The sequence below is a fragment of the Equus asinus genome, unplaced genomic scaffold, assembly GCF_041296235.1.
Source record: "Equus asinus isolate D_3611 breed Donkey unplaced genomic scaffold, EquAss-T2T_v2 contig_803, whole genome shotgun sequence".
Lineage (NCBI taxonomy): Eukaryota > Metazoa > Chordata > Mammalia > Perissodactyla > Equidae > Equus > Equus asinus.
The window spans coordinates 1898603-1925240 of record NW_027225520.1 but is presented as its reverse complement, the minus strand read 5'-3'; the positions used below and the strand labels follow the sequence as shown (position 1 = coordinate 1925240).

The window sequence follows — 26638 nt, the reverse complement described above, 5'->3', positions numbered from 1 at the left end:
CATCCAAGCAGGACCAACAGAACATCAAAGAGGTATTAAAATATGAAAAAATGTTGCTATGTGATGGAAAACAGCACCTTACAGAAAGCCTGAGAGAAAAGTGCTTTAGGATAAAAGTAAGTGCCCCTGTTCAAATTACAAATAAATATTGGGGCCCTTCCAAAGGCCTGAGGAGTCACAGGCACCTCTATGGAATGAATAGATAATGCTCAGTATTCTTCTAAACTTCATAATCTAGTACAGATATGTGTGTGCATACATGCATACATACACAAACAAAACAGTGGGGTTTGGGGCCGGCCCTGGGGCCAAGTGGTTAAGTTTCTGCTCCCGCTTCGGCAGCCCAGGGTTTCCCCAGTTCAGATCCTGGGCACAGACATGGCACCGCTTGTCAGGCCACGCTGAGGCAGCATCCCACATAGCAAAACCAGAGGCACTCACAACTAGAATATACAATTATGTACTGGGGAGGCTTTGGGGAGAAGAAGAAAAAAGATTGGCAACAGATGTTAGCTCAGGTGCCAATCTTTGAAAAAAAACAGTAGGGTTTATGATTTTGAGGCTTCACTGGAAAGGTGGTATTTCAGCAGATACCTGAAAGGAGTCAATGGTTGAGACATACAGGTATCTGGTGGAGAGCAGAACAGGCAGGGAGAACAGCAAGGACAGAGCTCCTGAAGCAGAAGCTGCCTAGTGGGCTCCAGCAACATCAACAAGGGGGAAAGCTAATGAGAAACGAGGTCAGAGTTAACAGGAGGAAGCAGGCTGTGGGGCTTTTAAAAGACTTTGGGTTTTACTCTGAACGAGATGTGGATCCACTGGAGAGTTTTGACCACAAGAGAGACATGGTCTGACTTACATTTTAAAGGGATAGCTCTGATTGTTGTGTTGAAAATTAAGTGATAGCAGGAAGACTATTTGAAAGACTAATTTCAGTAATCATGCGAAGATGGTGATGGCTTGGCCCAGAGAGGTAGTAGTGGAAGCAGTGAGAAGTGTGTGGATTCTGAACATGTAGTGAGGGTAAAGCCAACAGGATTTACTGTCACCCCTATTAGAACACAAGATCCCTAAAGACTTCTGTGTGTTGTTTATGGCTGCATCACTTAGCACAGTCCTGACAGAAGTCAGCCTTCAATATGTATTTATTAAAAGTACAAATGAATGACTAGACAGTGCTGCTCCAACCATAAGGTGATTCCTCCTAAGACCAAAGGCAAGAATCCCCTCTCCAACATCCCAGATTAATGAACATCTATCTAGGTTTTCCTTAAATTATTAAAAGGAGAGCTCATTATTGTCAGAAGCCCCTTACTCTATTGTTTAGCACCCTGAACTAAATATGTTAATACCCGATTGAATGTAAAGTGTTCTTCCACCTGTGCCCTGACCAGCTTGTCACCTGTCTGGTCTCTAGAAAGTTGAGCTGCTGGGCCTAGGCCTAATGGGTGTCTGCCATACACAAGGCACTAGACTGGGTGCTTTACCTCATGAGACAGAGTTTATTGTTCCATTTATAAACAAAGAAATTGAGGCCCAGGAGGAAGTTTAGTCATTGCCCAAGGTCACACAGCTGGTAAATTGGTAAAATTAGGATTTGAAACCAAGTCTAAGTTTAAAACTTGGGTATAGAAGCATTTCTACAAATGTAATTTTATTTCCTTTAATTTATAGTGTCTGTATGTATTTTATAGGTTATATTTAGATATTATCTAACATTTTACTTAATTCCCTAGAAAACTTTGTGGAAATTATTGTACTCTTCATTTTGTAGTTGGGAGAATGGCTCAAGGATTTCCCCAGTCAGGAAGTGACAGGGCTAGAACCTGAACTCTAACTCTGATAAAAGGTGAGAAATCTCAGATTCTAGGCAGATAATAGAACGTAGGTCATGTGATTTGTTGTCACTCGTTTTGATGCTGGCTCAGTGAGCTGAGGAGTCGAAAGAAACATTTCTTGGACTCTCAAGGTCTGGCAGTAGTGCTCTTTTATTCAGGAAGTAGCATGGAGTAGCATGGGGACAGGACCTATGGGCAGTGAAGAGCTGCAAACATGGGTTGAGGGTAGGGCTAAATTTATAAGGCATAAGTATGTGAGTTGCTTCTTTACAAGACAAAGGAAAAATTAGGTAAAAAAAGTATCAGTGCAGGTGGAGTCTGGTTATCAGGTGGTCTTATAACTTTGGGTAAGAATCAGATTGAATGAGGTCAGGATGTCCCATGCTTCTGTGAGGATGATATAGATTGGTATGTAGGCCAGGAAGCCTTGGGCTTTTCTCCCTGAGGCATCCTTGATCCTCATCAGTTTTATCTGCTCACTCACACCACCTATTGTCAACAGAAGCTAGCATTCAGCCTTGAGCTACAATACATACTAGATTGAATTCATGCAAATTTCTCTTCCAACTTTGTAAATGTTCATTCAAATCATGGATGTTTAGAAGACTAAAAGAAAATGTATCAAAATGATAACAATGGTTGTTTCTGGTTTTCTTTGTTATAGCTGTTTTATAGAGGATTAGAATTGGCCACCCCAAGATATATCTCTTTGGCATGAAGATTATTTTGGGCTGGTTACTTTCAAAAACTGCAGACATGAGAGAAACTCTGAAAAGTAGAAGTTACCCTTTGTAAGAGACATTTCCATTTGTAAGGGAAATCTCCATCTGTAAAGATGTCTCCCTCTCTGTACCAGGAAGAAGGGGGATGACCTTACCTCTAGAAACTCTTATCAATGCGGAAGGCAAGGACTTAAATCTGCATAATAACCTTACTCTTGTTTACTGTACTTGTCTGGTAACCTCCCATACTGACTCCCCCTACCCACAACATCCTCCTTTGTCTTTAGCTGAAGATGATATTTAAGGTGAGAGCTTCCGCCATTTTGGTGAGTTGCTCAGTTTTCCTGGGTCTCTCCCATGTATACATGTTATAAAGCTTTGTTTAATTTTCTCCTGTTATTCTGTCTCATGTGAATTTAATTTGCTGTCCAGCCAGAAGGACCTAGAGCGTGTAGAGGAAATATCTTCCTCCCCTACAGTTTAAACTTCTTAAATTTCCACAATGATTATAATTATTTCTATAATCCAAAATCGACAATAACATTTTCTTTTTGTTTTTTATACACAAATGTCTCAATTTATTTCTGCCCTATAGAAAGTGTTAAAGCATAAATTTTGTTACAATTCCAGAGCTAGGACTACTTATTGTTAAAGTAGAATGAATTATTAAATTGAATGAATTCTCACTGCCTTTAGGAGCTTCTGAAGAGATACACAGAGATGGATAGTCATTATGAGTGCTTAAATGGACTCTGTCTTGACTTGGAGAGGGAAATTGAAACCCAAAGAGAGCTTTCAATTAGAGTAAAAGCAAACCTCTCACTTCCACATCCACAAACCAGACAGATTCAGAAACTTCTCACTGCCAACCAGAGATGTTCCATGGAGTTCCACAGAGTCATGAAGAAACTCAAGGTACCACCTGTTTTAGTAATATCTTTGTAAATATTGCCATTAATTTCAGTTACAAACCAGTATATTTAAGTCCTGCTTTGGGAGTTGGTGTATTTGCTAATTAGTACATTTGCTACTGAATTAAAGATGGCATGGGTCTGAGAATAGCATGTGCAGGATCCTCAGTGCATCTAGGACCTGCTCATTCAACAAAACCTGAGCTCTGCCTTTGGCCTTAACAATGTGTCAGGGTGCTGGGGAGACAGAGATGAGCAAGCGCTAAATCTCTCCTAGTCCAGTGGGTGAGGCAGACATTTGAACAGGTGAGAAGTGCAGTAGTGGACAATGTCCTGGAGAACAAGTTGGACAAGACTGGACTGGAAGCTGGGCTCAAGCAGTAAAGCTTAGAGTTCATTTTAGAGATGAGGAGGGGTCACTGGACAGTTATTTTAAGTGGTGGCAGTAATGTGATCGGGTTGCCATTGTAGAGACTTCACTACAGACAAAGAAGAAATGAGTCTGCAGGGGATGATAAGCCTGGTGGCAGAGAGAAGAGACAAGAGGCAGTTACAATTGTCCTGATGAGATGTGATGGGTGACAGTACTATGGGGGAAGGATTCATAGGGATGGAAAGGATGAAAGAAGTTAAAGAAATATTTGGCAGTTTACAATAGTAGGTCCATGTGCTTGACAGTGGAGGGAGGGGAGGGAAGTTCAGACTGAGCCCCAGGATTTGGGCTTAGCCGGGTTTGTGGATAGTGGTGCCATTAACTGATAGAAAGAAAAAACGAAAGGGAGAAGGCAGGTGAGGCAGGAGGAGAGATCTGGTGTTTAATTTGAGATGTTTTGAGATAGAAATACCTATAATGGAACATCCAGGAAGAGAAACCAAGTAGGCTTTTAGTTGTGAATCTGAGGTTTGTCAGGAGAAAAATCAGGACCACAGATAAAGATGTGGGATCCATCAGCATTTGGTGATAGATAGTACAACAGGTGTGAATGAGGCCACCCAGAAGTATAATAGAGTGAAGATAAAAGAGAACTCTGGAAAAGATCAGTTCTCAAGAGGCAGTAGCAGAAAAGAGAGCAACACATGAGTTTGAGGTTGGAAAAGTCAGAGAGATAAGAGAGAACTGAGCAAAAGTGCCATTGGTCAAGTCAGTGGTGGAGAGTGTGTCAAAGATGAAGTGGTCAAGAGTGTCAGATGCTTCAGACAGCCAGAACATGAATGAAGAGATCCCCTCAATTGTTGACAATAGAGCTTACTGGTGACCTTTGTCAGAGCAGTTTTAGTTGAGTGGTTAGGAAAGAGGCCAGATTGTAAATTGTTAAGGAATGGTGGAAGTTGAGGAAGTAGGAAGCGGTATCTTCCCTACCTAGGTAGATTGCCCCTCAGGCTCTAATAGTCTTCAAAAGCCTAACAATCAGATATCCAGAACTTATTCATGAGGTCCATAGAACCAGGGCATTCAAATTCTTGTCCCCTTTAAGCCACACTTGACAGGTAAGTCCTGAGGCAGGGCACACTCACGTTGGCCACCCAGCTGACATAGGCAGGAGAGGATGTTGAAATGAATCTCACTGGGAAAACTGCGTGATATAATTAACCAAAAGGAGGCAATAGAAAAAGGTGGGTTTATAGGGAAAGGCATCATGTTACATTGTAAACATATTGAATCTGAGGTAACTGTAGGACATCCCTGAGGTAGCTCCAGAAGGAAGTCAGAAATAAGAAACTAGAGGTCTGGAAGTCACTCTCTGAAGACGCTGAGAGTAGAAACTTGGGAATAGAGAGAGGTTCTTCCCTTCTTCCTCACTCCTCAGAGGATAGAGACAAACAAGACAAGCCGCCCCACCTCTTAGTCTTGAGAGTTTAGAACTTCCTCTAAACGTGATAAAAGTTTCATTTCCCAATTTGTTTCATGTTTTCCTGCAAGTATGTGTTAAGCCATGTTACAAAGATAAAGGAAGAACAACATGAATCCATCAGTAAACTTGAAATGGTTTTTATTGATGAAGTGGAAAAGCAAAATGAACTGCTAAGTAAAATGCAGCATCTTCAACAAGATGATGATGTACCATCCAGAGAATTAGGGGACCTCCAGTTGAGCCAGAAAATGGATCTACATATTGAGGTATGATTTATTTAAAATGGATTTAATTAGATTTTAAGTCTTTTTATCAAATAGAAAGGTACCTCTTCATGTGCTTAGAGTCATTTTCATTTATGAAATTAAAAACAGCTTGCAGAGGGGCCAGCCTGGTGGCGTAGCAAGTGGGTTCCTGTGCTCTGCTTTGGCAGCATGGGGTTCGCTGATTCAGATCCTAGGTGTGGACCTGGCACTGCTCATCAGGCCATGCTGTGGCAGTGTCCCACAGAGAAGAACCAGAAGGACCTAGAACTAGGATATACAACTATGTACTACTGGGGCTTTGGGGAGAAAAAAAATAGGTTGCAGAATGACAGCTGGCCAGATGTAAAGAGTGCCAAGTCATAGACTAGCCTCCTTTCAGAACTACACAGATATAGAAAAGTAGACTTAATATCAGCAAGTAGGATTTCTTGGAAGGCCAGAATAAGTTTCCAAATGCCTTCTAAAACTTCCTAGATCTGTGACTGGGAGTCACAGACATTTGTATTGTAGCAACCCCACATGGAGTGTCCTGCTCTCACCCAGCAGTGTGAGGCCCCTGCAGTTCCCAGTATGCATGCAAGGCCTGCTGTATGCACAGAAAAGCTGCATCCAGAAGCACTTCAGACACTGTCACAGATTCATTGTTTCGAACAGGTTTTAAAAATGCCAAAAGGCAGAATTTGTAGATGTGCCTCTGTTACATAGCCTATACTGCCAAAATTTTATTATTTAAATTAGAATTATATTTCTAATATAATGAGGATAAATTAGAATTATGTTTACTTCAAAATATTAGAAGTGAAAGTTCAGTAAGGTTATTTTCCCCTTTTTATGATATTTGTCTGATATTTAGATAAAAACTTTCCTAAGATTCAGGAGATTCAATGCTTATTTTTCACACAGGAAATTCTCAAAGATTTTTCGGAATGTGACTTCCACAGCGTAAAGATGGAATTTCAACAAGTACTGAGTAATAGGAAAGAAATGACCCAGTTTTTGGAAGAGTGGTTGAATACTCATTTTGATATAGAAAAGCTTAAAAATGGCATCCAGAAAGAAAATGATAGGATTTGTGAAGTGAATATCTTTTATAATAAAAAGATAATTGTAAGTAGTACTTTTTTTGTGCTCATTCTTTTTTTTTGTTTGCTTTAATTTTTCTGCCTCATTCTTAAAAAGACTTAGAGCAACTTAATTTTAAGTATATTTTCTTTCATTTATTTGTATATGCTTCTTTATTTTTTTATTTGAAAAAGAGTGACTGTAAATGTGTTCTTCCTCTAACACATTTTGCTTCCTTAAGGTAATTAAATATATCAACTTGTAAAGAAGATAATAAAATGTTGCAGTATAACAATCCATTTCCACTGGTGAAACCTCAAATCTTGCCATTTTCCTCTGTCCTTTCTCGCTTCCATAAGACCTGAGCCTTTTCCCCCAAGTATCCTCAAACAAGGTGAGATGCTAGCCTGTTTCAGGGCTGTGGGCAGCACCTGTGGTCAAGCCAAAGACAGCTCTAGTCCACTAATTAGTGAGGCCTTGTGCTTCTCACCTCGGTGCTGTTGCTATCATACGTGCTGATCCTTCAACTGTGAGGTTCAAACATGTGGTTTGTATCATTGTTCCCAAGGTGACCAGCCCTTGTGGACAGATTCATATGAACCAATATTGCTTGAGATCAGTTTTATTAATTTGTTTTACTTTCCACTGATGAGAAGATTCATTCGGCTTTCTGAAGTAATCTCTACCTCATACACCTGGTAAAATTGTCATTAATCAGAAAGTTGCTTGTTATATAGGCAGTTGGAGCAAAGGGAGCTAGATTAATATTATAGCTCCTAAGACTGGTTTTATATTTCATTTGTTTGGGTAGTTCTTTCCTGACACTTTAATTTCATCTGGAAACTATACTTAAATCACATTGAAATGTAGATAACATTTTTAAAAAAAGGTTTTCCTGTGGATAGTGAATCCCATTTGTCGAATACCCCAAGCTAGCAAAACAGTAAATGAGCTTTTAAAATAAAAAAAAATGGTCCACAATCAATGAAGAAAAGCATAAAACCAGTGTTTGGGATAAGATAATTTCCATATAATTCAGTGTTTTTCTCATAATATTGAGGGCTCACTTGTAGTTAGAAAGTAGAGATTTCTGCTCTGTGGATCAGCATGGATATGTGGCTTCTTCCACCATCTGAGCATAGCAATTGATAACTTGGTGTGGTGTGGGGTCAGTAGTCCAGAACCAAGGAGAGTCCAGGGTGCCAGCAAGAACAACTAATTTAGGATCCGCATCTCACAGAACTACCATAAAGCCACAAAGAAAGATACAGGTAAGGCCAAGAAGGCATTCATGATGAGAGCAAAAAGTACATCCCATAGGAATAGGAAGTAAAAAGATGATAGAAGCAATTTCAGAGTGAGTCAGCCTTTGATGTAATGAGGGTATGGATTGGCTGTTACTCCCTGCACGGAAATAGAAGATTTTCAGATTACGAAAAGTCAGTAAATTTTTTTCCTTATAAACACTGAGGTTTGAAATGAAAGAGGAAAATAGATTGTTATTAAGTTTACTGGGTATGCTCTGCTATTAGATGTCAGTTAATGTTTATATATGACATTATATATGTCATAACATACATAATGATTTTAACCTGACCAGTTCTTCAGATTCCTCTTCATATGTCAGTGCTGATCTAATAGAATGAGATTATCATCTTGCAGATCAATATGAATCCTCTCTAGTCCTTTTTCTTCTTTTATTCTCATAATCAATATCCAGCGTCTTCTGAAATGTCAGGAACTGGTGCAAGCCACAAAGAATGTTCACATTCTTTTAAAGTACTATTCTAGAATGTTCTGAATAATGAATTTCAACATATGCCTTGTCCTAGAACTCTAGTATTTTCCATAGTGGTTTTTTTAATACGTAATTCATTTTAGAAGCTATAGTGTTGTCTTTACTACTCAATAGGCTATAATGAATGAATCAACAGAGTTTGAGGAAAGAAATGTGACCATCACCAAAGAATGGGAACATGACCTGAAATCAGTGAAAGAGAAAAATGAAAAACTGTTGAAAAACTATCAAACTTTGAAGATCTCTCGAACATCTGGTGCCCTTGTTAATCCTACTACACAAGGCGATAAGAATCTTCATGTCACATCAAGAGCTACACAACTAACCACAGAGGTATGAGATTTCTTATAAGATGTTTTTCAATTTGCAGCTTCATTGTAGAGTTAAAGATGTATCATATGTAACATTTCAGAGCAAAATCACAGTATTGAAGGTATTAGGGAACATGCATGATGGACTTGTTTTTTAAATATAGTTCTATTGGGGCGCTCACTCAACTAATTATAAAGCTACATGTTACATAAGATCTTACCTTTGAATTATAAAATAGAAGTAACTCATGCCTTAATTTGATTAATAGGTATGTATACCACTTAAGGTGTTATTACCATACATTATAAGTTTTCTAAATCATGTGACTTTCTATTAAATTATAATCTATGTCTATAGTACCAAACTAGTTTAGAGAGAAAGAGCAATTTAGCTTTTCTCTAATTATCATCAGTGTCTTTAATATTGGTTAATGTGATCAAAACAAAAATGGAAGAGGCTAAAAGTATAATAAATTTCTTATACAGATTAACCTGTGCCCAAGAATCAGTACATTATTTGAATAATCCAATAACTGTATTAACTGCCCTTACTTGGGAATCTGTACAGCAAACATGCTGTTTTATTTTGTTAGCACACACGTCTTAGTGGGGAACCCGAGTGAATTACAACTTAGCATTTTTACCAAAATAAATATTTATAATAAAACATCAACTGCCAGTTTAATAATTATTACTAGTGGAAACTAGAAGATCACTAATATAGAGTTTATTGATTTGCTGATCACTACAGACCTCAGTCAGCTGTAGAGGTAAAAATAGTGGAAATATGAAACCCATCTTCCAAAGCAATAAGATAAACAAGCACAAGGAAATCCCATTTTCAATGACCCCAGGAAATACCCCATCAGATAATAAATCGTATGTTATTAGTTTGATAATTAGGCCAAATCAGAGTAGCACAGAGCAGGTCAGTGATGTGGAGGTAGAGCAGTGGGGCAGGCAGAGAGTTGGGCAGTCCACCCAAACAAGTAGGAGAATTCAGTGCATGACAGTAGGAGCAGTCAACTCGGGGGAAAGATAGTCTGCTTAATGTTTGAATCAGAACAACCAACTAGCCATCTTAGAAGAATAAGTCTGGACTCCTACCTCATTCATTAAACAAAAGTAAATTCCAGGTGGACCAAAAAGAAACATTTTCCAGGAAAACCTGCATGTGTGTATATGTGAACAGTCTTATATTATGAACAAATTAAGATATTTTTGTATTTATAAAAAACTGGAAATAACCTAAATGTTCATTAGTAGGTGACAGGTTAACTAGTTTATAGTACCTCCATGAAATAGGATATATTTACCCATGAAAACAAAAATGCGAGAGATCTATGTGTTGATAATGAAAAGATCTGGAAAATATATTATCAAGTGAAAATAAAATTTTTAATTTTTTAAAAAGCAGGAGGCTAGCCCCATGGCATAGTGGTTAAGTTTGCATGCTCTACTTTGGCGGCCCAGTTCATGGTTCAGATCCCAGGCACGGACCTACACCACTCATTGGCAGCCATGATGTGGCAGCAATCCACATATAAAATGGAGGAAGATTGACATAGATATTAGCTCAGGGCTCATCTTCCTCAGCAATAAAAACCCACAAAAAACCAGAAGTATATATTTATTGTTGTTATGTGCTGTAGAGTCAGCTCTGATTCCTGGCAACTCTATGAATGAGTGATGTCCAATATCCTGTCCTCAAGAGCCCTACTCAGCTCCTGTAGACTCACGCCTATGGCTTCCTTTCTGGAATTACTCCATCTCGTATTTCGTCTTCCTCTTTTCCTGCTGCCTTTTACTTTTCATCATGTCCCCAAGGTAGGATAGTCTCAGTTTTACAGTTTTTGCCTCCAGAGATAGGTCAGGCTTAATTTGCTCTTGGACCCACTTGTTCATTTTTCTGGCAGTCCAGGGTATCTGTAGAGCTCTCCTCCAACACCATATCTCAAATGAGTCCATTTTTTCCTGTCAGCCTTCTTCACTGTCCAGCTTTCGCACCCACACATAGTAATTGGGAATGCGAGGATGTTGATAATCTTGGCCTTGGTCTCTAATGATACTCCCTTACTGTTGATGATCTTTCCTGATTCTTCCATCGCTGCCCTTCTGAGTCACAGTCTTCTCTTGATTTCTTGGCTGCGGTCTCCATTTAAACTGATGACTGAACCAAGGGAAACAAAACCTTTAACAATTTCAGTGTCTTCATGGTCTACATTAAAGTTGTATAGTTCTTCTGTAGTCATATCTGTCTTCTTCATGTTTGAATGCAGTCCTGCTTTGGCTCTTTCTTCTTTCACGCTATTCTGTGTGAACTTTCTTCTTACACACTATTGTGTGTGTGACTTACTGTTTTTGTAAACTGTATATTCACATGCGTAGATACATATAGAAAATTTCTAGAAGGATACACTTGAAAGAGTTTAGTAGTCATCGCTTTAGAGTCAGTGGGGGTTCTGAGATGGGGGAACTTAATCTTAATTATATGCCTTTGGATTTTTCCACATACTTGTATTTTTCAGCATAAAAACTAGGTAATAAAAATAAAGGGAAAGATATGTTACATGTATTCCTCTAAAGTGTCAATTAACAAATATACTTTCTGTAATTAGTGTTAATTTAAAATGTAAGTGCCTATTTAATATGCTTAGCACCATGCTAACTAGTAAATAAAATAAGTACTAACCTTATATAAAATCTGGGCCTCTTTTAGTCCTAAATGATCAGCTTCTAAATGAAAAAAATAATACATGTATAAATTGAGTGACATTTGGAGTCTCCATCTATCCTATGTTGATGCAATCTGAAAGATTAATACCTATATATGATCTTTGTTTCATATAAACTGTGATTCTGTCTTCAAGGCACACCTTATATATGTGTGTTTTTTTTAATAGAAGATTCAAGAGCTGGAAACTTCACTACGTGAAGCTAAAGAAACTGCCATGCAAAAGGAAGACAAGATTATAAAGATACAGAAAGAGCTTGAGATGACTAATGATATAATAGCAAAACTTCAATCACAAGTTAATGAATCAAATAAATGCCTTGAAAAAACAAAAGAAATGATCCAAGTACTTCAGGTAACTTAAAACTCATTTTATAAATAAAGGCATAATTTTATAAATTATGCATAATAAATATAAATAAATGCATACGTTTATTTTCATGCCAAATAATGATTGTTTTCATCTTCCTGTAAAAATTATTTTTAAAAAACATAAATATTCTTGACAGTTTAAAATATATCTTATTTTTTTAATTTTTTTTAATTTTTTTACTTTTCAAAGTAAGGAAATTTTTTATTTTCACTTTAATTTCTGAATGCCAAAAATGTAGAGGATGTATGTTTGTATATCTCTAGTAGTATATTGCAACATTTTTTCATAAATATGTTTTTTTTAAATTTTTTATTATTGCAGTAACATTGGATTATAACATTATATAACTTTCAGGTGTACATCATAATATATTTCGAATTCTGTGTAGATTACATCATGTTCACCCCACAAAGACCAATTATCCATCACCACACGTGTGTCTAATCACCCCTTTTGCCCTTCCCCCTCCTCCCTTCCCTTCTGGTAACCACCAATCCAGTCTCTCTTGCTCTGTGTTTGTTTGTCATTTTTATCTTCTACTTATGAGTGAGATCATATGGTATTTGACTTTCTCCCTCTGACTTATTTCACTTAGCATAATACACTCAAGGTCCATCTATGTTGTCACAAATGGCCAGATTTCATCATTTCTTATGGCTGAGTAGTATTCCATTGTGTATATATACCACATCTTCCATTCGTCCCTTGATGGGCACCTAGGTTGTTTACAAGCCTTGGCTATTGTGAATAATGATGTGATGAACATAGGGGTGCATATATCTTTTATGCCTTTGTGTTTTCAAGTTCTTTGGATAAATACCCAGCAGTGGGATAGCTGGATCATATGGTAGATCTATTCTTAATTTTCTGAGGCATCTCCATACTGTTTTCCATAGTGGCTTCACCACTTTGCACTCCCACCAGCAATGTTTGAGGGTTCCTTTCTCTCCACATCCTCTCCAACACTTGTTGTTTCCTGTCTTGTTAATTATAGCCATTCTGACCAGAGGGAGGTGATATCTCATTGTAGTTTTGATTTGCATTTCCCTGATAGCTAATGATGTTGAACATCTTTTCATGAGCCTGTTGGCCATCCATATATCTTCTTTGCAGAAATCTCTGTTCAGATCCTTTGCCCACTTTTTAATTGAGTTGTTGGTTTTTTTCTTGTTGAGACTTTCTTTTTATTTTTCAAAAAAATATGCTTCTTATCTAAATATTTAATACTCTGTTAGATAAGTACATTTTAAAATTATATTTTTTTCTACTTAATCCCCTGTTATTGAGTCCCACCTGGTAGCCTATGGGCTTAATCTAACCTGTTTTCTCTAGAAAGAGCAGAGTTGAAATGTTTTTGAGCTTGAATGCCGTTACACAAGTCGCACCCTCCTTCATCACAGCCTTCCTTCCTCGTCTGAGCCACAGCTACTTCTCACTCTTCTGCTACTTGGGTCGGATCCTAATAGGCATTTTGTTCACTGTTCCTGCTCCAGTGTCTCTTCTCTTCATTCAAAAATTAGAAACAAGCCAAGAATGCCTACTCTTTTCATTATTTAACATTGTTCTAAAAATTCTGGTTCTTTCAATGAGACATGAAACAGAGAGGCAAGAGAAAATAATCTTAATTTTGTTTTTAGAAATTGTTAGTATAGCTAAAAACCAAGAAAATCAACTGTAAAGCTTTAAAATCCTTGAGAGTAATTTTTTAATACTTTAAATAACTAAATGATCACATTTTTATTCATTCAGCAAGTATTTGTTGAATACCTACTATGTGTTGGTCATTGTTCTAGATGCCATGTGTACTACAATGGAAAAAAAATAAAGCCTCCTTGAAGAGGCTTACATTCTGCTTCATGAAGTCAGAAAATAAACAAGTATATATGTTTGTTAAACGGTGAGAAGTGCAATGGAAAAATATTAAGCCAGACAGAGGTATATAGGTGCAGGGTGAGAGTGGGTGTGAGTAGGAGTGTGATTTTGTAAGGGGAGTTGAGGAGAGCCGCACAATTAAGATGACGAAGTGATGGTGTGAGCTGTCTGGTAGGGAAGGGCCTTCTAGGCAAAAGAAGTAGCAAATGCGAAGGCCACAACACAGAAGTAGTTGAGATGTATTCAAGGAAACAGCAAGAAAGCCAGCGTCTCCTGAGCAGCGTGGGCAAGGATAGAAGGGGAAATAGGTGAGAAGTAGCAGAGAGCCAAATCATAAAGCATCTTGAAAGCTATTTGTAAGCACTTTGGGTTTTATTCTGGATGAGATGGGAAGTCATCAGAGGATTTTGGCAAAATGATATAGTCTGACTTAAATTTTTAAAGGCTGCCCTTTGAAAATAGAATCCAGGAAGGCGTGTTTGTTAGTGACGTGCCAGCTCCTACAACAAAGGGAACCACAAAATGCAATGGCTCAAACAAAACAGAAGCTTATTTCACACGTAAAAGTGTGGGTTCCAGCTTGGCAAGTGGCTCCTTTCCACATGGTCATTCAGAGGCCCCCGTTTCTCCCATCTTGTTTCTCCAGCACTTCCTTGGTGCTGTTTTCATCTGCATGGTTAAAGCCCAGTTGTAAGCTGTCCGTGCTCAGGCTCACAGAAAAGGGACAAGATGGAGAAGCTAAAAATTGTCTTAAAATCTGTACTCATAAAGGCTCTGGCCCAGAAGTGGCACATGTCTCTTCCTCTCATATTTCTTTTTTTTTGCAAAATATTTAGATTCAATTTATCAAAGAGAAAGCCAAACACGTACCTCTCGTATTTCTTGGAGTCAGAGATGATTCCAAAGTTTTTGGCCTGAGCAGCCAAGAAGATAGAGTTGCTACATACGGAAATGGGAAAGACTGCCAGAAGAGGAAGTTTGAAACCAGGAAAGTTCAGTTTTGGACATGCTGAATTGGAAATGCCCACTGGGGACACCCAAGTTGAGATATGACTTAGGCAATTGAATATCTGAGTCTGAGCAAGATATAGGCGAGAGGTTTAAGTTTGGGGAATCATCAGCGTATAAAAATCATGAGACTGGACGAGGGCATAAGCATAATGGAGAGGAGATGTGGAGTAACCAAATGATACTGAGATGGAGCAGCCAGTGAGTGAAAAAGAAAAGGGGGTCTGGGCAACAGAGTGGTTCCAGTTTCTTCATATAAGTGAAGCTAGTGTTTCAAGAAAAAGGGAGTAAGCGACAAATTTCTCCACACTCAGTATAGATTGGTACAGGTGTCTATGGAGAGAGGAATATCTTTCCTGCATACTAAAAGTAACCATTTAGATAATATAATAGAGTATGCCATTGTACAGCATCCATGAGGAAAGAAAGCAAAGTATAGGGTATCCATAAAATCTTTATACAGTTTGAATTTTTAAGAATCTGTTTCTGTATTTTATATAAATATTCTATAAAATGCAACAGTATATTTAACTCGAGATTTGGCATAGTAAAATGCAAAGATATTAACTTTTAACCTATTCACCACTATTTTAATTCACCTGGATATAGCTGTCCAATATAATGTAGGGTTTATTAAGTGAATATAGAAGAAAGTAATTTGAACAAATGACTCATTAACAGTTTTGTTTAAATCTTGATACATTTCCTCTGTTGTATCTTTACAAATTATTTATATCAAGTAGCAGTAAATTTGTTAAAAATTCAAACTGTGCTAGTACTTTAGGGACATCCTGCACAGTGGGAAAAAAAGATCTTATTTATAACTGGCACAAAATATAAAATGCTCAAGTGACTAACCTTAACAAAAAATGAGGCAACATATATGAAAAGAACAACAAAACTCTAAAAGGAAATATAGGAGAGCATGTGGTTTAAAATAAGAAATATGCCATTTCCTAGGTTGTAACCTAAATACTGTACAACCATCAGTTTTTCCCAAATTAATTTCTAAAGTTAATGTAATTCAAATCAGAATCTCAAAGGAATTCTTTTTCTGGTAGAGCAAAGAAAGTTTCTCAGCAGACTCCATCTAAAATAGGATGAGCAGGTGCTGTTCACTGAGAACACAGGCGCTCAGACTCCTCAGGCGGCTAGAGGATGTTTAAGGCTGTCAGCGCTTCTGAGTGCAGCTTGGGCACACGTCATGTGTTTGAAATAAGGAATTCTCACTGTCTTTCATTTCTAAGAGAGTATTTCCAATTTCAATTTCTTTTACTCAAGAATTGTTTTAAAACTGTTATATATGACTAATTTATTTCATTATATTGTGGCAAAAAAATTACTGCAATTTCTCCATTTTTAGAATATATTGAAATTTTCTTTTAGGTGTCATAAATGAATAAATATTTTTAGAGTTCTTTGAACTTTTAAATCAAAATGTATACAAATAGATCAATGGAACAAAATAGAGAGCCCAGAAATATATACACACAAATATAGTCAGTTCATCTTTGACAAAAGAGCAAAGGCAATTCAATGGAAAAGGGTAGTCTTATCAACTAGCGGTGCTGAACAACTGGGCACCTTTCACAAAAATTAACTCAATTGATTGTAACCTAAATCTAAAACACAAAACTAGAAAATGCCTAGAAGATAACGTAGGAGAAAATCGAGGTGACCTTGGGTTTGGCATTGACATTTTTTTACATACAACACCAAAAGCATAATCTATGAAGGAAAAAAATTGATAAACTGGACTTCATTTAAATTAAAAATGTTTGCCCTATGAAAGACAAGCCACAGACTGGAAGAAAATCTTTGCAAAACACATATCTTTCAAGAACTGTTATCCAAAATATACAAAGAACTCTTAAAACTCAATAATTAGAAAGCAAACAGCCTGATTTAAAAATAGGCAATGGATCTGAACAGACACTTCACCAGAGAAGATACACACATGGCAAATAAGCATATGAAAAGATGCTCCACATCATATGTCATTAGAAAATTGCAAATTAAAAAACAATGAGATACCACTGTACATCCACTGTATCTCAAAATATAATGGCCAAAATCCGGAACACTGACTACACTAAATGCTGGCAAGGAGTGGGGCCAGGAGCTCTTGCTCACTGCTGGTGGGAATGCAAGTGGTACAGTAGCCACTTTAGAAGAGAGTTTGGCAGTTTCTTACAAAACTGACACCACTCCAGCCAGTCATATGCTCAAGGAGTCCCTGATATCAGCATCTGGTCCAGAAAGCCAGGGTATTTTACTGGTGCCATGACTGAGCAAATACTGGGCTCCTCCCAGAATGGGCTTATCTGACCTAGTCAGCAACCTCCTTAAGCTGAGCATCTCAGCTATGGAAGCTTGCATCTTTTTAGTCTTTGCTAACTACGTGTGTGTGCAAATGTTTTTATAGGCACTGGGGGTAACGCCTAGAGGAATGAAGAGCTCTCTGGGTCCCTATTTAGATGGTTTATTTTTGTATTCAATATATAATAGTAATCCATAGTATGGCTGTGGTAACAGCAATAAAAGAAATGAATGATTTATTCAGCAATAATAAGAAATGAGCCATCAAGCCACAAAAGACATGGAGGAACCTTAAATGCACATTGCTAATTTTAAAAAGCCCATCTAAAAACACTGCATACTGTATGACATTCTGGAAGAGGCAAAACTAGGCGAACAGGAAAAGATCAATGATTACTAAGGGTTCTGGGGGAGGGTGGAGGGATGGATAAGTGGAGCACAGGAGATTTTTAGGGCAGTGAAACTATTCTGCATGATACAGTGATGATGAACACGTGTCATACATTTGTCAAAACCCATGGACTATACAATGCAAACAATAGACTCTAATGTAAACTGTGAACGTCAGTTAATAATGTATCGATATTGGCTCATCATTTGTAACAATCATACCACACTAAGATGTTAATAATAGGAGAAACTAGGGGAGGACACGGGTATTACCGGGACTCTATGTACTCTGCTCAATTTGTCTATAAACCTAAAATTGCTCTAAAAAGTTAAACCTATTTATTAAAAAAGATTTTTGTATATGTTTGTATGTATATATGACTGATTTTTTTTCTGAGTCGAAGTAGATGTATGGCTAGATTGAACCAACCTTGAGTACAGAATATCCCCAATAATGTTATATAATATTTTGTGCCTTGAATTCAGTTCTACTTTGATATTTATATTACTGTTCATCTCTTGTCTTATTTTCCTGATTTACCTTTATCTACCCATTTCATTCGTTTCAACCTTTCTGTTTCATTTTGTTTAAGTATATTGTTTTTTAATTGGGAAAAATATTTGTTTTAAGAAATAGAAGTCATAGGTTTTCTAATTACACATTAGCTTCCAATAGCTTCACATGTACTTCACATCAAATATCTATTTGTTACTCATTTTAGGGTTAAAATTTGTGCCTTTCCTCCTTTTCATATGTTTGGAGTTTGCTGTTTTAAAATGTTCCTACTATATTAGGTAGTTAACAAGTCTTTGAAACTGCTCTAAAATTACTTTATTTCTCTTTTCTCTAAAACCTTTAGGACAAAGTTGCTTTAGGAGCTAAGCCCTATAAAGAAGAAATTGAAGAGCTCAAAACAAAGCTGGTGAAAATAGACCTAGAGAAGATGAGAAATGCCAAGGAGTTTGAAAAGGAGTATGTCTTTGTCTTAATTGAATATGACTTTAGTAGCTTAAACTTCCTTTCTAAACTGTATAAATTTAAAATATATTAAGATATTGTTATTGCTTTTTATAAAATAAATACAAACATCTACAGATTTTAAAGTTATTAAATTCTCATTATGTATGCAAAGGTTTTGAAAACAAGCACAATTCTGATCAATTACTGACATACTATGTCTTTGGATACTTCTTGTTCAATCATATAGGAACAGCTTAAAAATGGCCTTTTTTGTTTGAAAGTGAATATTAAGAACGTGTGTGTGTTTTTAGCAGTTTGTCTAAGGTTTCTGTTGGTTCTCTTAATTTCATTTGTTCTTCCTATTGTATTTTTGTGTAAGGTTTTATTTCCTTTTAAATTGTAGTACTTAGTGCCCAAGAGCATATTCCCTTTTTATTGATTTATTTATGTATAGTACCATATACAATAGCATGCCTAAAGTTCTTTGTGGTATAGCATAATGAAAAGAACATTAAACAGAGAGTCAAGGAAACTGAATTAGAAATATAATGTTGCCACTTATTAATATGTCACCTCTGACTCCTCACACTTTTTATTCTTCCTGTAAATGTTTAATAAATGTTTAATGATGATATCTAATTTTGCCCAAAAAGTCGCACTCTGAATCTTCATGCATTCTAACCAGCCTTCTATTGATAGGACTGTTGGTTTTAGTGGAGCATCATTAAAAAGGCAATTTTAGTGGCCAGCCCAGTGGCACGGTGGTTAAGTTTGCACATTCCGCTTCGGTGGCCCAGGGTTCACCATCCTAGGTGTGGACCTACACATCACCTGTCAAGCCATGCTGTGGTAGGCATCCCACATATAAAGTAGAGGAAGATGGGCACCGATGTTAGCTCAGGGCCAGTCCTCCTCAGCAAAAAGAGGATTGGTGGCAGATGTTAGCTCAGGGCTAGCTAATCTTCCTCAAAAGAAAAAAAATTTTTTAAATAAATGCAAAGCAATTTTATATAGAATAGAATCAGCAGATACTTTCAGTCTCTAAGAAAGGCAGAAAGTCTCATAATTTAGCATTGCCAATTAACACTCAAGCAAATAATTAACAGAATGTCTTTTTCTCCTGGGTGCAATGAGCAGACTGTGACCTCTGACTGTGTCACCTCAGATCAGAGCTGCAGTCGAGTGTGCTTTCCTTACAGTATATACAGGAAGGTGCTTTTGGTTTTACGCTTTGCTAATTGTTGTACCTTCAAGAGGTTTCTAGGACCTCATGATAACAACCCAATTATTTGTTTTATGGTGCCCCTGAATGTAATTTTGCTCAATATCCAGTTAATGATACCTATTGGGCTTTCAGAAATTTTAAAAGAATTGGTTTCTCAATGTTAAAAAAAAATTGCCCCTGCAGCCAAACAGAACACTTCCAATTTGATGGTGTTATTTATGGCTATAAAGTGCATGATACCAGGGGGTATCGTGAGGGCTTACCTACTGCTGCTTATGCATATCATATCAATGTGATGTATCTTATCAGAAAATTCTTGACAGCAGTTCTGTTTATTCTTCCATTAAAAATTAGTTGCTGGCCTTTTACATATTTCTGTTGTTATTCTTAATAGAATTACTTGTACAAAAGCCACTGTAGAACATCAAAAAGAAGTTATAAGGCTATTGAGAGAAAATCTTAGACGAAATCAGCAGGCCCAAGATACTTCAAGTAAGTAGAAAATGCTGATATTTCCAGATCTTTTTCCATCTTACTTCTCAGTATACTTACACATTTTGAAGACTGCTACTATATATATGACAGTCAAGAATAAACCTGTTAATCACTAATTTATAAAGAACTATTTTTAAAATGAATTCATTGAGATCATATTTATCCTGTGATACCTCCTTAAGTTTCCTGTAATCTCAACTATTTATCCATTATAGATTCTTAAAAACTATGAATGTAACCTGTGCACTATCAGATCTTTACATATTAGTGAAGATACCTTCAGTAGTATACAAGAATGACTTACCTGTCAAGGTAGACATACCCTTCCCAATAAAACACAAGCATATCTTAATAGATTTTAACCATGTGCACTGTAAAAACATAGTCAGTATACAGTAAATATTATCCTACTTGTTGTTGGTACTGAAAATACAGACTTGATGCTTACTGGCAAACTCTTTGAAACTTATCTTAGATACAGTTTTCAAATCTAATCATCAAATTTCTGCATATACATTCCTCAAACTGTATCTTTTCCCATATTTCTGTCTCTTATGTTTCATTTGAAAAGAGAGAATGCTGAACAGTACTTGGGGCAGCTTTGTGTAGTGGGTCCAGCATCGAAATAACGTCACGAACAGTTCTCTAAGCTGACTGCCCTCACTTAACAGCCTGTGAAATCATGAGGAGAACGCCTGACCTTCTAGATTGGATATAGACTTGTAAGGATCAGGCTAAAAGTTGTGTGTGAAAGCACACTGAAAATTCTAAATGTCAGGCAAATGCAAGATGATGTTTGTGTGTATTATTGTCCATGCATTGTCTGGTGCTTGTTTAGTTTGAACTGCCCTAGTGTCCATTGCAGGATAATTGCAGCTCCTACCTGGAAAACTTCAAGGGGTAAAAATAGAACTTTTGTTGTTAGAGAAGGGTCAGGATGATTCCTTCTAATTTGTGACTTTCAGGTACGTGTTGTACCTGAATTCAGAATAATTCAAAAGGAAATGGACATTGAGTGTCTTCCCCACACTCATCTTGCCCCTCCCTTGTAAACAGTCAGTGACCCAGTGGATCATTCCACTTTCTAAGCACCTCACACTTTTATGCAATTTTACCTAAAATTTACAAAACAGTTCTTTACATTACTTGTACACATATGGTGTAAAATACTGGATAGTATATTCTTTAATAGCAGTCTAAGGTTTATTTAGTTAACAAATACGTGTTGAGTATTGGGAGCACATTGACTGCCTTGGGGTGGACCCCACACACGCTGTGTGGTGGAAGCAGCCCTCCAGGGGACCCCACTGGCGTCGAGAGTAGACAGTGAAGGGCAGCTCCGACTGCTGCCGTCACCGTGAGTGATCCTAGCAGGTGGTGGTGGTGGAGATAGTGGGTGGAGAGAAGCAGGGGTTCCGCAGATACTTAGAATCCATGATGGAATTGGCATAGGAGGTGAGGGAAGAGGAGGAAGTCAAGGGTGACGTTCAGGGAGATGGTGCTGAGATGTTTTGTTTTTTATAGTGATTTATTGAACTTACTAATGTTTCCTTTATTGTGAACTTTGGAGATAATTAAAATTATCACCTGTCTGTGTGTTTGCCTCCCACAGTGATATCAGAACATACTGATTCTCAGCCTTCAAGGAAACCCTTAACCTGTGGGGGTGGCAGCGGCATTGTACAAAGCACAAAAGCTCTTATTTTGAAAAGTGAATATATACGGCTAGAAAAGGAAATTTCTAAGTTAAAGCAGCAAAATGAACAGTTAACAAAGCAAAGGAATGAAATGTTAAGGTAAGATCTGCTTACCTGATACAGGAATTATGCTTATGGTGGTATGTGTGGGAGAGGATGATGCCTACACATGCATATATATTTTTTGCAGTGGGCAACCCCTCACACATATAGGGGAAGTAAATTTTAGAGCTCATGTAATGTGTCTTTTTGAAAAGGAATGAGAATATGGTAGCACCATTCCAGAGGTTTGCTATCCATCAACTGACCTTTTTTTTTTCCTGAGGAAGATTCGCCCTGAGCTAACATGCCAATCTTCCTCTATTTTTAGTATGTGGGCTGCCAGCACAGCATGGCCACTAACAGAGTGATGTGGGTCCACACTCGAGAACCAAACCCAGGCTGCCAAAGTGGAGTGCCCGGAACTTAACCACTAGGCCACAGGGCTGGCCCATCAACTGATTTTAGCTAAGCCTGTTTTTAACTAAGCCAAGAACCAAAAAGTAAACCAAGATCTTTGAGGGGAGCTTAAATATGCCACAAATATGCCCAAGTCAGTGAGGCTTTACTCAAAGGAGAATCCCTCAGGTCCATTATTGTAGCCCATTAACCTTTATAAACAGTTGTAAAAAATTTAATTAATTGGCTTCTACCAAAGATTAGAATCTTGTGCTAATCTTTACTAATGATGCAATAGAAGAAAAATAGGCATTAAATAAATATGCAAATAGCTACTGTTCTGTGTGAGGCTATTAAACAACAAAAAAAGCAAACAGGACATTATGAAAGGGTCCAACAGAGGGATCAGACCTTATCTAGATGTGGGGAGGGGCGGTGATCAAGAAACTAATATGTAAGAGTAGATCTGAAAATGAGTAGCAGTTAGGCTTGATGACAGTAGAGATGGCTAAGCCTTCTAGGCTGAGGGAACAGCATGTGCACAGGCTTTGAGTCAAAGAGGAAAGTGGAACAGAAAGACATGCAGTGTGGCCAGAGCATACAGAATGAGGCAGAGTAAGTGCAAGATGCGATGCCAGAGGCCACTGGTCCAGATTACACATTGCAGGTCATTCTGAGGCAGCTGGGGTGGTCTCCTAAATGTAACGGGAGGATTACCACCACTGGAGGATTTTAAGCTGGGGCCTAATGAGCTCATACGGCGTCTCTAGCTGCTAGAGCAGAATGGGGGGGAACCCAAAAGTGTGAGGTTGTATCAACACACTTGGCTGACTGATCAAAGAAAGGAGAGCAGGGCCTAGGATTGCTTCCCAGGCTTCTCTGAAGGAGTGAATAAATGCAGGCAGCATTTCCTGTGGGAAGCAACACTATAAGTAATCCAGAAAAGCACAGTGTAATATATCTTTTAAAATAACAAAGGTACATTAAAGATTCATCCATCCAGAAGACTAACTTATCAAATTATTGCCACAGAGTATCAGTAGATAAACCATGCTGGACGACATCACTGATTCATTTGAAACCTAATATCATACTTTTCAAGATTCTGTGATCACGGAGATTTAGTACAATTTTTCAATTTATATTGACCTCATTTCATTTTCTGAACTGTGGAAATAATCCAAACTTAGGAAGCATTAGGTTGAAATTAAAATGTAAATATGATAAAATGGTAAATTATATGTCACATATATTTTACCACAATTAAGAAAAAAAATTTTATGTAAATATGAATATATTTCTGGAATTGAGCAGTCTTACAGTCTCTTTTATTTTTCCCCACATTTAAGCAATAATCATCATCTTTCCAATGAGGTCAAAATGTGGAAGGAGAGAACTCTTAAAAGAGAAGCTCACAAAGAAGTGACTTGTGAGAATTCTCCAAAGTCTCCTAAAGCGACCGGACCAGCTTCTCAAGAGAGACAGCATACGCCTTCTCAATGCAAGGAACGGAATTTACAAGATCCTGTGCCAAAGGACTCACCGAAATCTTGGTTTTTTGATGGCCGATCAAAGTCTTTCCCAGCACCTCACCCAGTTCGCTATTTTGATAACTCAAGTCTAGGCCTCCGCCCAGGTGGGTAAATATACTGGTTACTTGGGGATCCGGGATAACGGTTGGAACTCATTTGTCCCCTGTGGCCCCAAAGGGCAAGTTTAGACAAGAGAAGATGTCATGGAGAAGCTGCACTGCAGAGATGTCATTTGCTGTCTCTGTGAGAAGTTTCTCCAAAGCACAGCACTGAAGTGAAATCACTTTTTACCCCGAGGGAAGTCTTATTCTGCCTCCTGAACCTTCAACTTTTCCCTCAGATAGACAAGCAGCTCTCGAGGACACAGAGAGACACCATCCTACAAACATAACTACTTTTACTGCAAAAGACCTTCTTATCAATTCAATGGGCCAGTATTTCCAGTAGCATTATATTCATTTTACACAAGCCAGATCATAGACTTATATCATTTACATATTCATTCAATGAACAGAAATTTTTGGTCTCCACCTATGTGTCACATATTGCACCCTGATGGTACATTGATAACCAAACCAGATATGGCCCCTGCCTTCCTGGAGTTCACAGTCTAGTGGGTATAGACGGTGATCAAGTAGTCAAAAAAGGTACAGTTCTAGAGTTCAAAAGCCTATGAGTTTTTAATAGGTTGTTTTAGGAACATAAGGAAGTCTTCCTTGAAGAAGGGGACTGAGATCTAACAGGTTAAGGTGAGTTAGCTTAACAAAGAGGGGAGGGGAAGGCGATTCAGGCAGAGGGAACAGGGTCGGCCCAGCTGGGAGAGACCGTAACCAGGGGAAGGGTTGGAAAACCACGTGTGGCCAGAGCGCAGTGCACACAGGTTCCTCTGGGTGAAGTCGGTGAAGCCAGAGAGAGAAGAGCCAGATGCGCAGGACTTTGTGGGTTGTGGAGAGGAATTTTTACTTCATCCTGGGAGCATGCTAGAGGAAGCCGTTGAAAGATGTTAAAGAACAGCAGGAGAACATAATGGGTTATCAATTTGAAAACATTACCTCAGCTGTAAGGTAAACTGTATATAAGCTGTATGTTGTGTTGCAACCAAACGTGTTTTTTAATAAGATGACTTTTGCTTTCTATTTTTTTCTCAGAAGAACAAACTGCTGGAGCAGAGAGTGTGGATCCTCAGCCAGGCCCTTGGCACGCCTCCTCAGGACAAGCTGTGCCCGAGTGCAAGACTCAGTAAACTCTGCTGTCACTTTTCTAGGGGCCTAGTGTTCCTTATTTAGAAATGACTGTATTTGTTACTTTATTTTTCTATCCCTGGCAATGATGTCACAGTCCAACTTAATTTCAATTCAGTTTGCACTTTGCCATTAGAAATTGAGGCATTCCAGTCATTTAGAATGGTGATAGACTGCCTTCTTCCTGAATGTGATAATACTTTAGAAGTTGAATTGTTTTATTTATTTATATATTTTGTGAAGAATAAAGTTATTGAAGGAAATTTCCAGTCTTTCCGTGTATACATAAAATGTATACATTTTCATTAATCTCGTTATCCACATGTGACTTAGATAATACATAAATTAAAGCATCATTTAATTAACAAAATTCCTAAACCTGGGCTCCCCGCAACACATAAAGCATCTATGGATGGGCTTCACACAATCTGTAAAACCTCTGAAATTTTATCTTTTGTGTGTGGATTCAGTTTTCTAGGATACTAGGGTCCCTACTTTCTTATAACATACTCTCTGAGAGGTCTGTTACTCTATAAGAGGTTAAGAACTGTGGTTTTAGAGAGTATCTGATAGTACTTTTATATCATATGACTTTGAAAAACCATATAAAACAGCAAGTTGCATAAGGTTTAGAACACAGTTAGTGATTTCAAGGCATTCTTGGCTCTTTGGTAAGAAGACATTCAAAGGGAGAGATTATTAATTATATCATAGCCATCACTGTTAAAGTCTATGAATTGGTTATTTCCCTTACCTTAACACACTGTCACAGGTTCACTAGGGTGAAGTGAAACTGTGCCTTCCTATAACGCTGTCCCTCAGGCCTGTCCCTTGGGAGTTTGGTTTCTCCTCTGCACCCAAACCAGACATGATTACAGAGCTGCAGGTTGATTCTCTACGATGTTCACTCCTCCACTGAATAAGAGTATTGCAAAGTAGTAGGTATGTTCACCTGGGTAATAAAACGACTTTAAGGCCATTAAAAATATAATCAGTCTTAAAAATAGATGATGACATAAAGAGATGGAAAGAGATTCCACGCACATGGATTGGAAGAATAAACACGGTTAAAATGTCCATACTACCCAAAGCAATCTACAGATGTAATGCAATCCCAATCAGAATCCCAATGACATTCTTCATGGAAACAGAACAGAGAATCCTAAAATTCATATGGGGCAACCAAAGACCCCAAATTGCTAAAGCAATCCTGAGAAAAAAGAACAAAGCTGGAGGTACCACCATCCCTGACTTCAAAGTGTACTACAAAGCCATAGTGATCAAAATGACATGGTACTGGTACAAAAACAGACACACAGATCAGTGGAACAGAACTGAAAGCCCAGAAGGAAAACCACACATCTATGGACAGCTAATCTTTGACAAAGGAGCTGGGAACATACAATGGAGAAAGGAAAGTATTTTCAACAAATGGTGTTGGGAAAACTGGACAGCCACATGCAAAAGAATGAAAGTAGACCATTATCTCATGCCATACACAAAAATAAAATGGATCAATGACTTGAAGATAAGTCCTGAAACCATAAAACTCCTAGAAGAAAATATAGGTAGTAGACTCACTGACATCAAAC

At 37.8% G+C, this 26638-nt stretch overlaps 1 protein-coding gene and 1 long non-coding RNA gene across 3 annotated transcripts in view; one reads left to right on the top strand and one right to left on the bottom strand.

The window, feature by feature from the left end:
• Positions 1-25769, top strand: part of LOC139044369 (centromere-associated protein E-like) — a 75377-nt gene extending 49608 nt beyond the window's left edge. The window contains exons 27-37 of the mRNA XM_070503833.1: positions 12-116; positions 3257-3475; positions 5393-5590; positions 6494-6697; positions 8565-8783; positions 11665-11850; positions 18318-18430; positions 20038-20135; positions 21751-21934; positions 23623-23909; positions 24954-25769. Of these exons, the coding sequence (XP_070359934.1) occupies positions 12-116; positions 3257-3475; positions 5393-5590; positions 6494-6697; positions 8565-8783; positions 11665-11850; positions 18318-18430; positions 20038-20135; positions 21751-21934; positions 23623-23909; positions 24954-25048 (1908 nt within the window). The 3' untranslated portion in view covers positions 25049-25769. The remainder of the gene's footprint in view (positions 1-11; positions 117-3256; positions 3476-5392; positions 5591-6493; positions 6698-8564; positions 8784-11664; positions 11851-18317; positions 18431-20037; positions 20136-21750; positions 21935-23622; positions 23910-24953) is intronic.
• The window catches only part of LOC139044373 (uncharacterized), a 49703-nt gene that overhangs the window by 17589 nt on the left and 5476 nt on the right, over positions 1-26638 (bottom strand). The window lies entirely within an intron of this gene.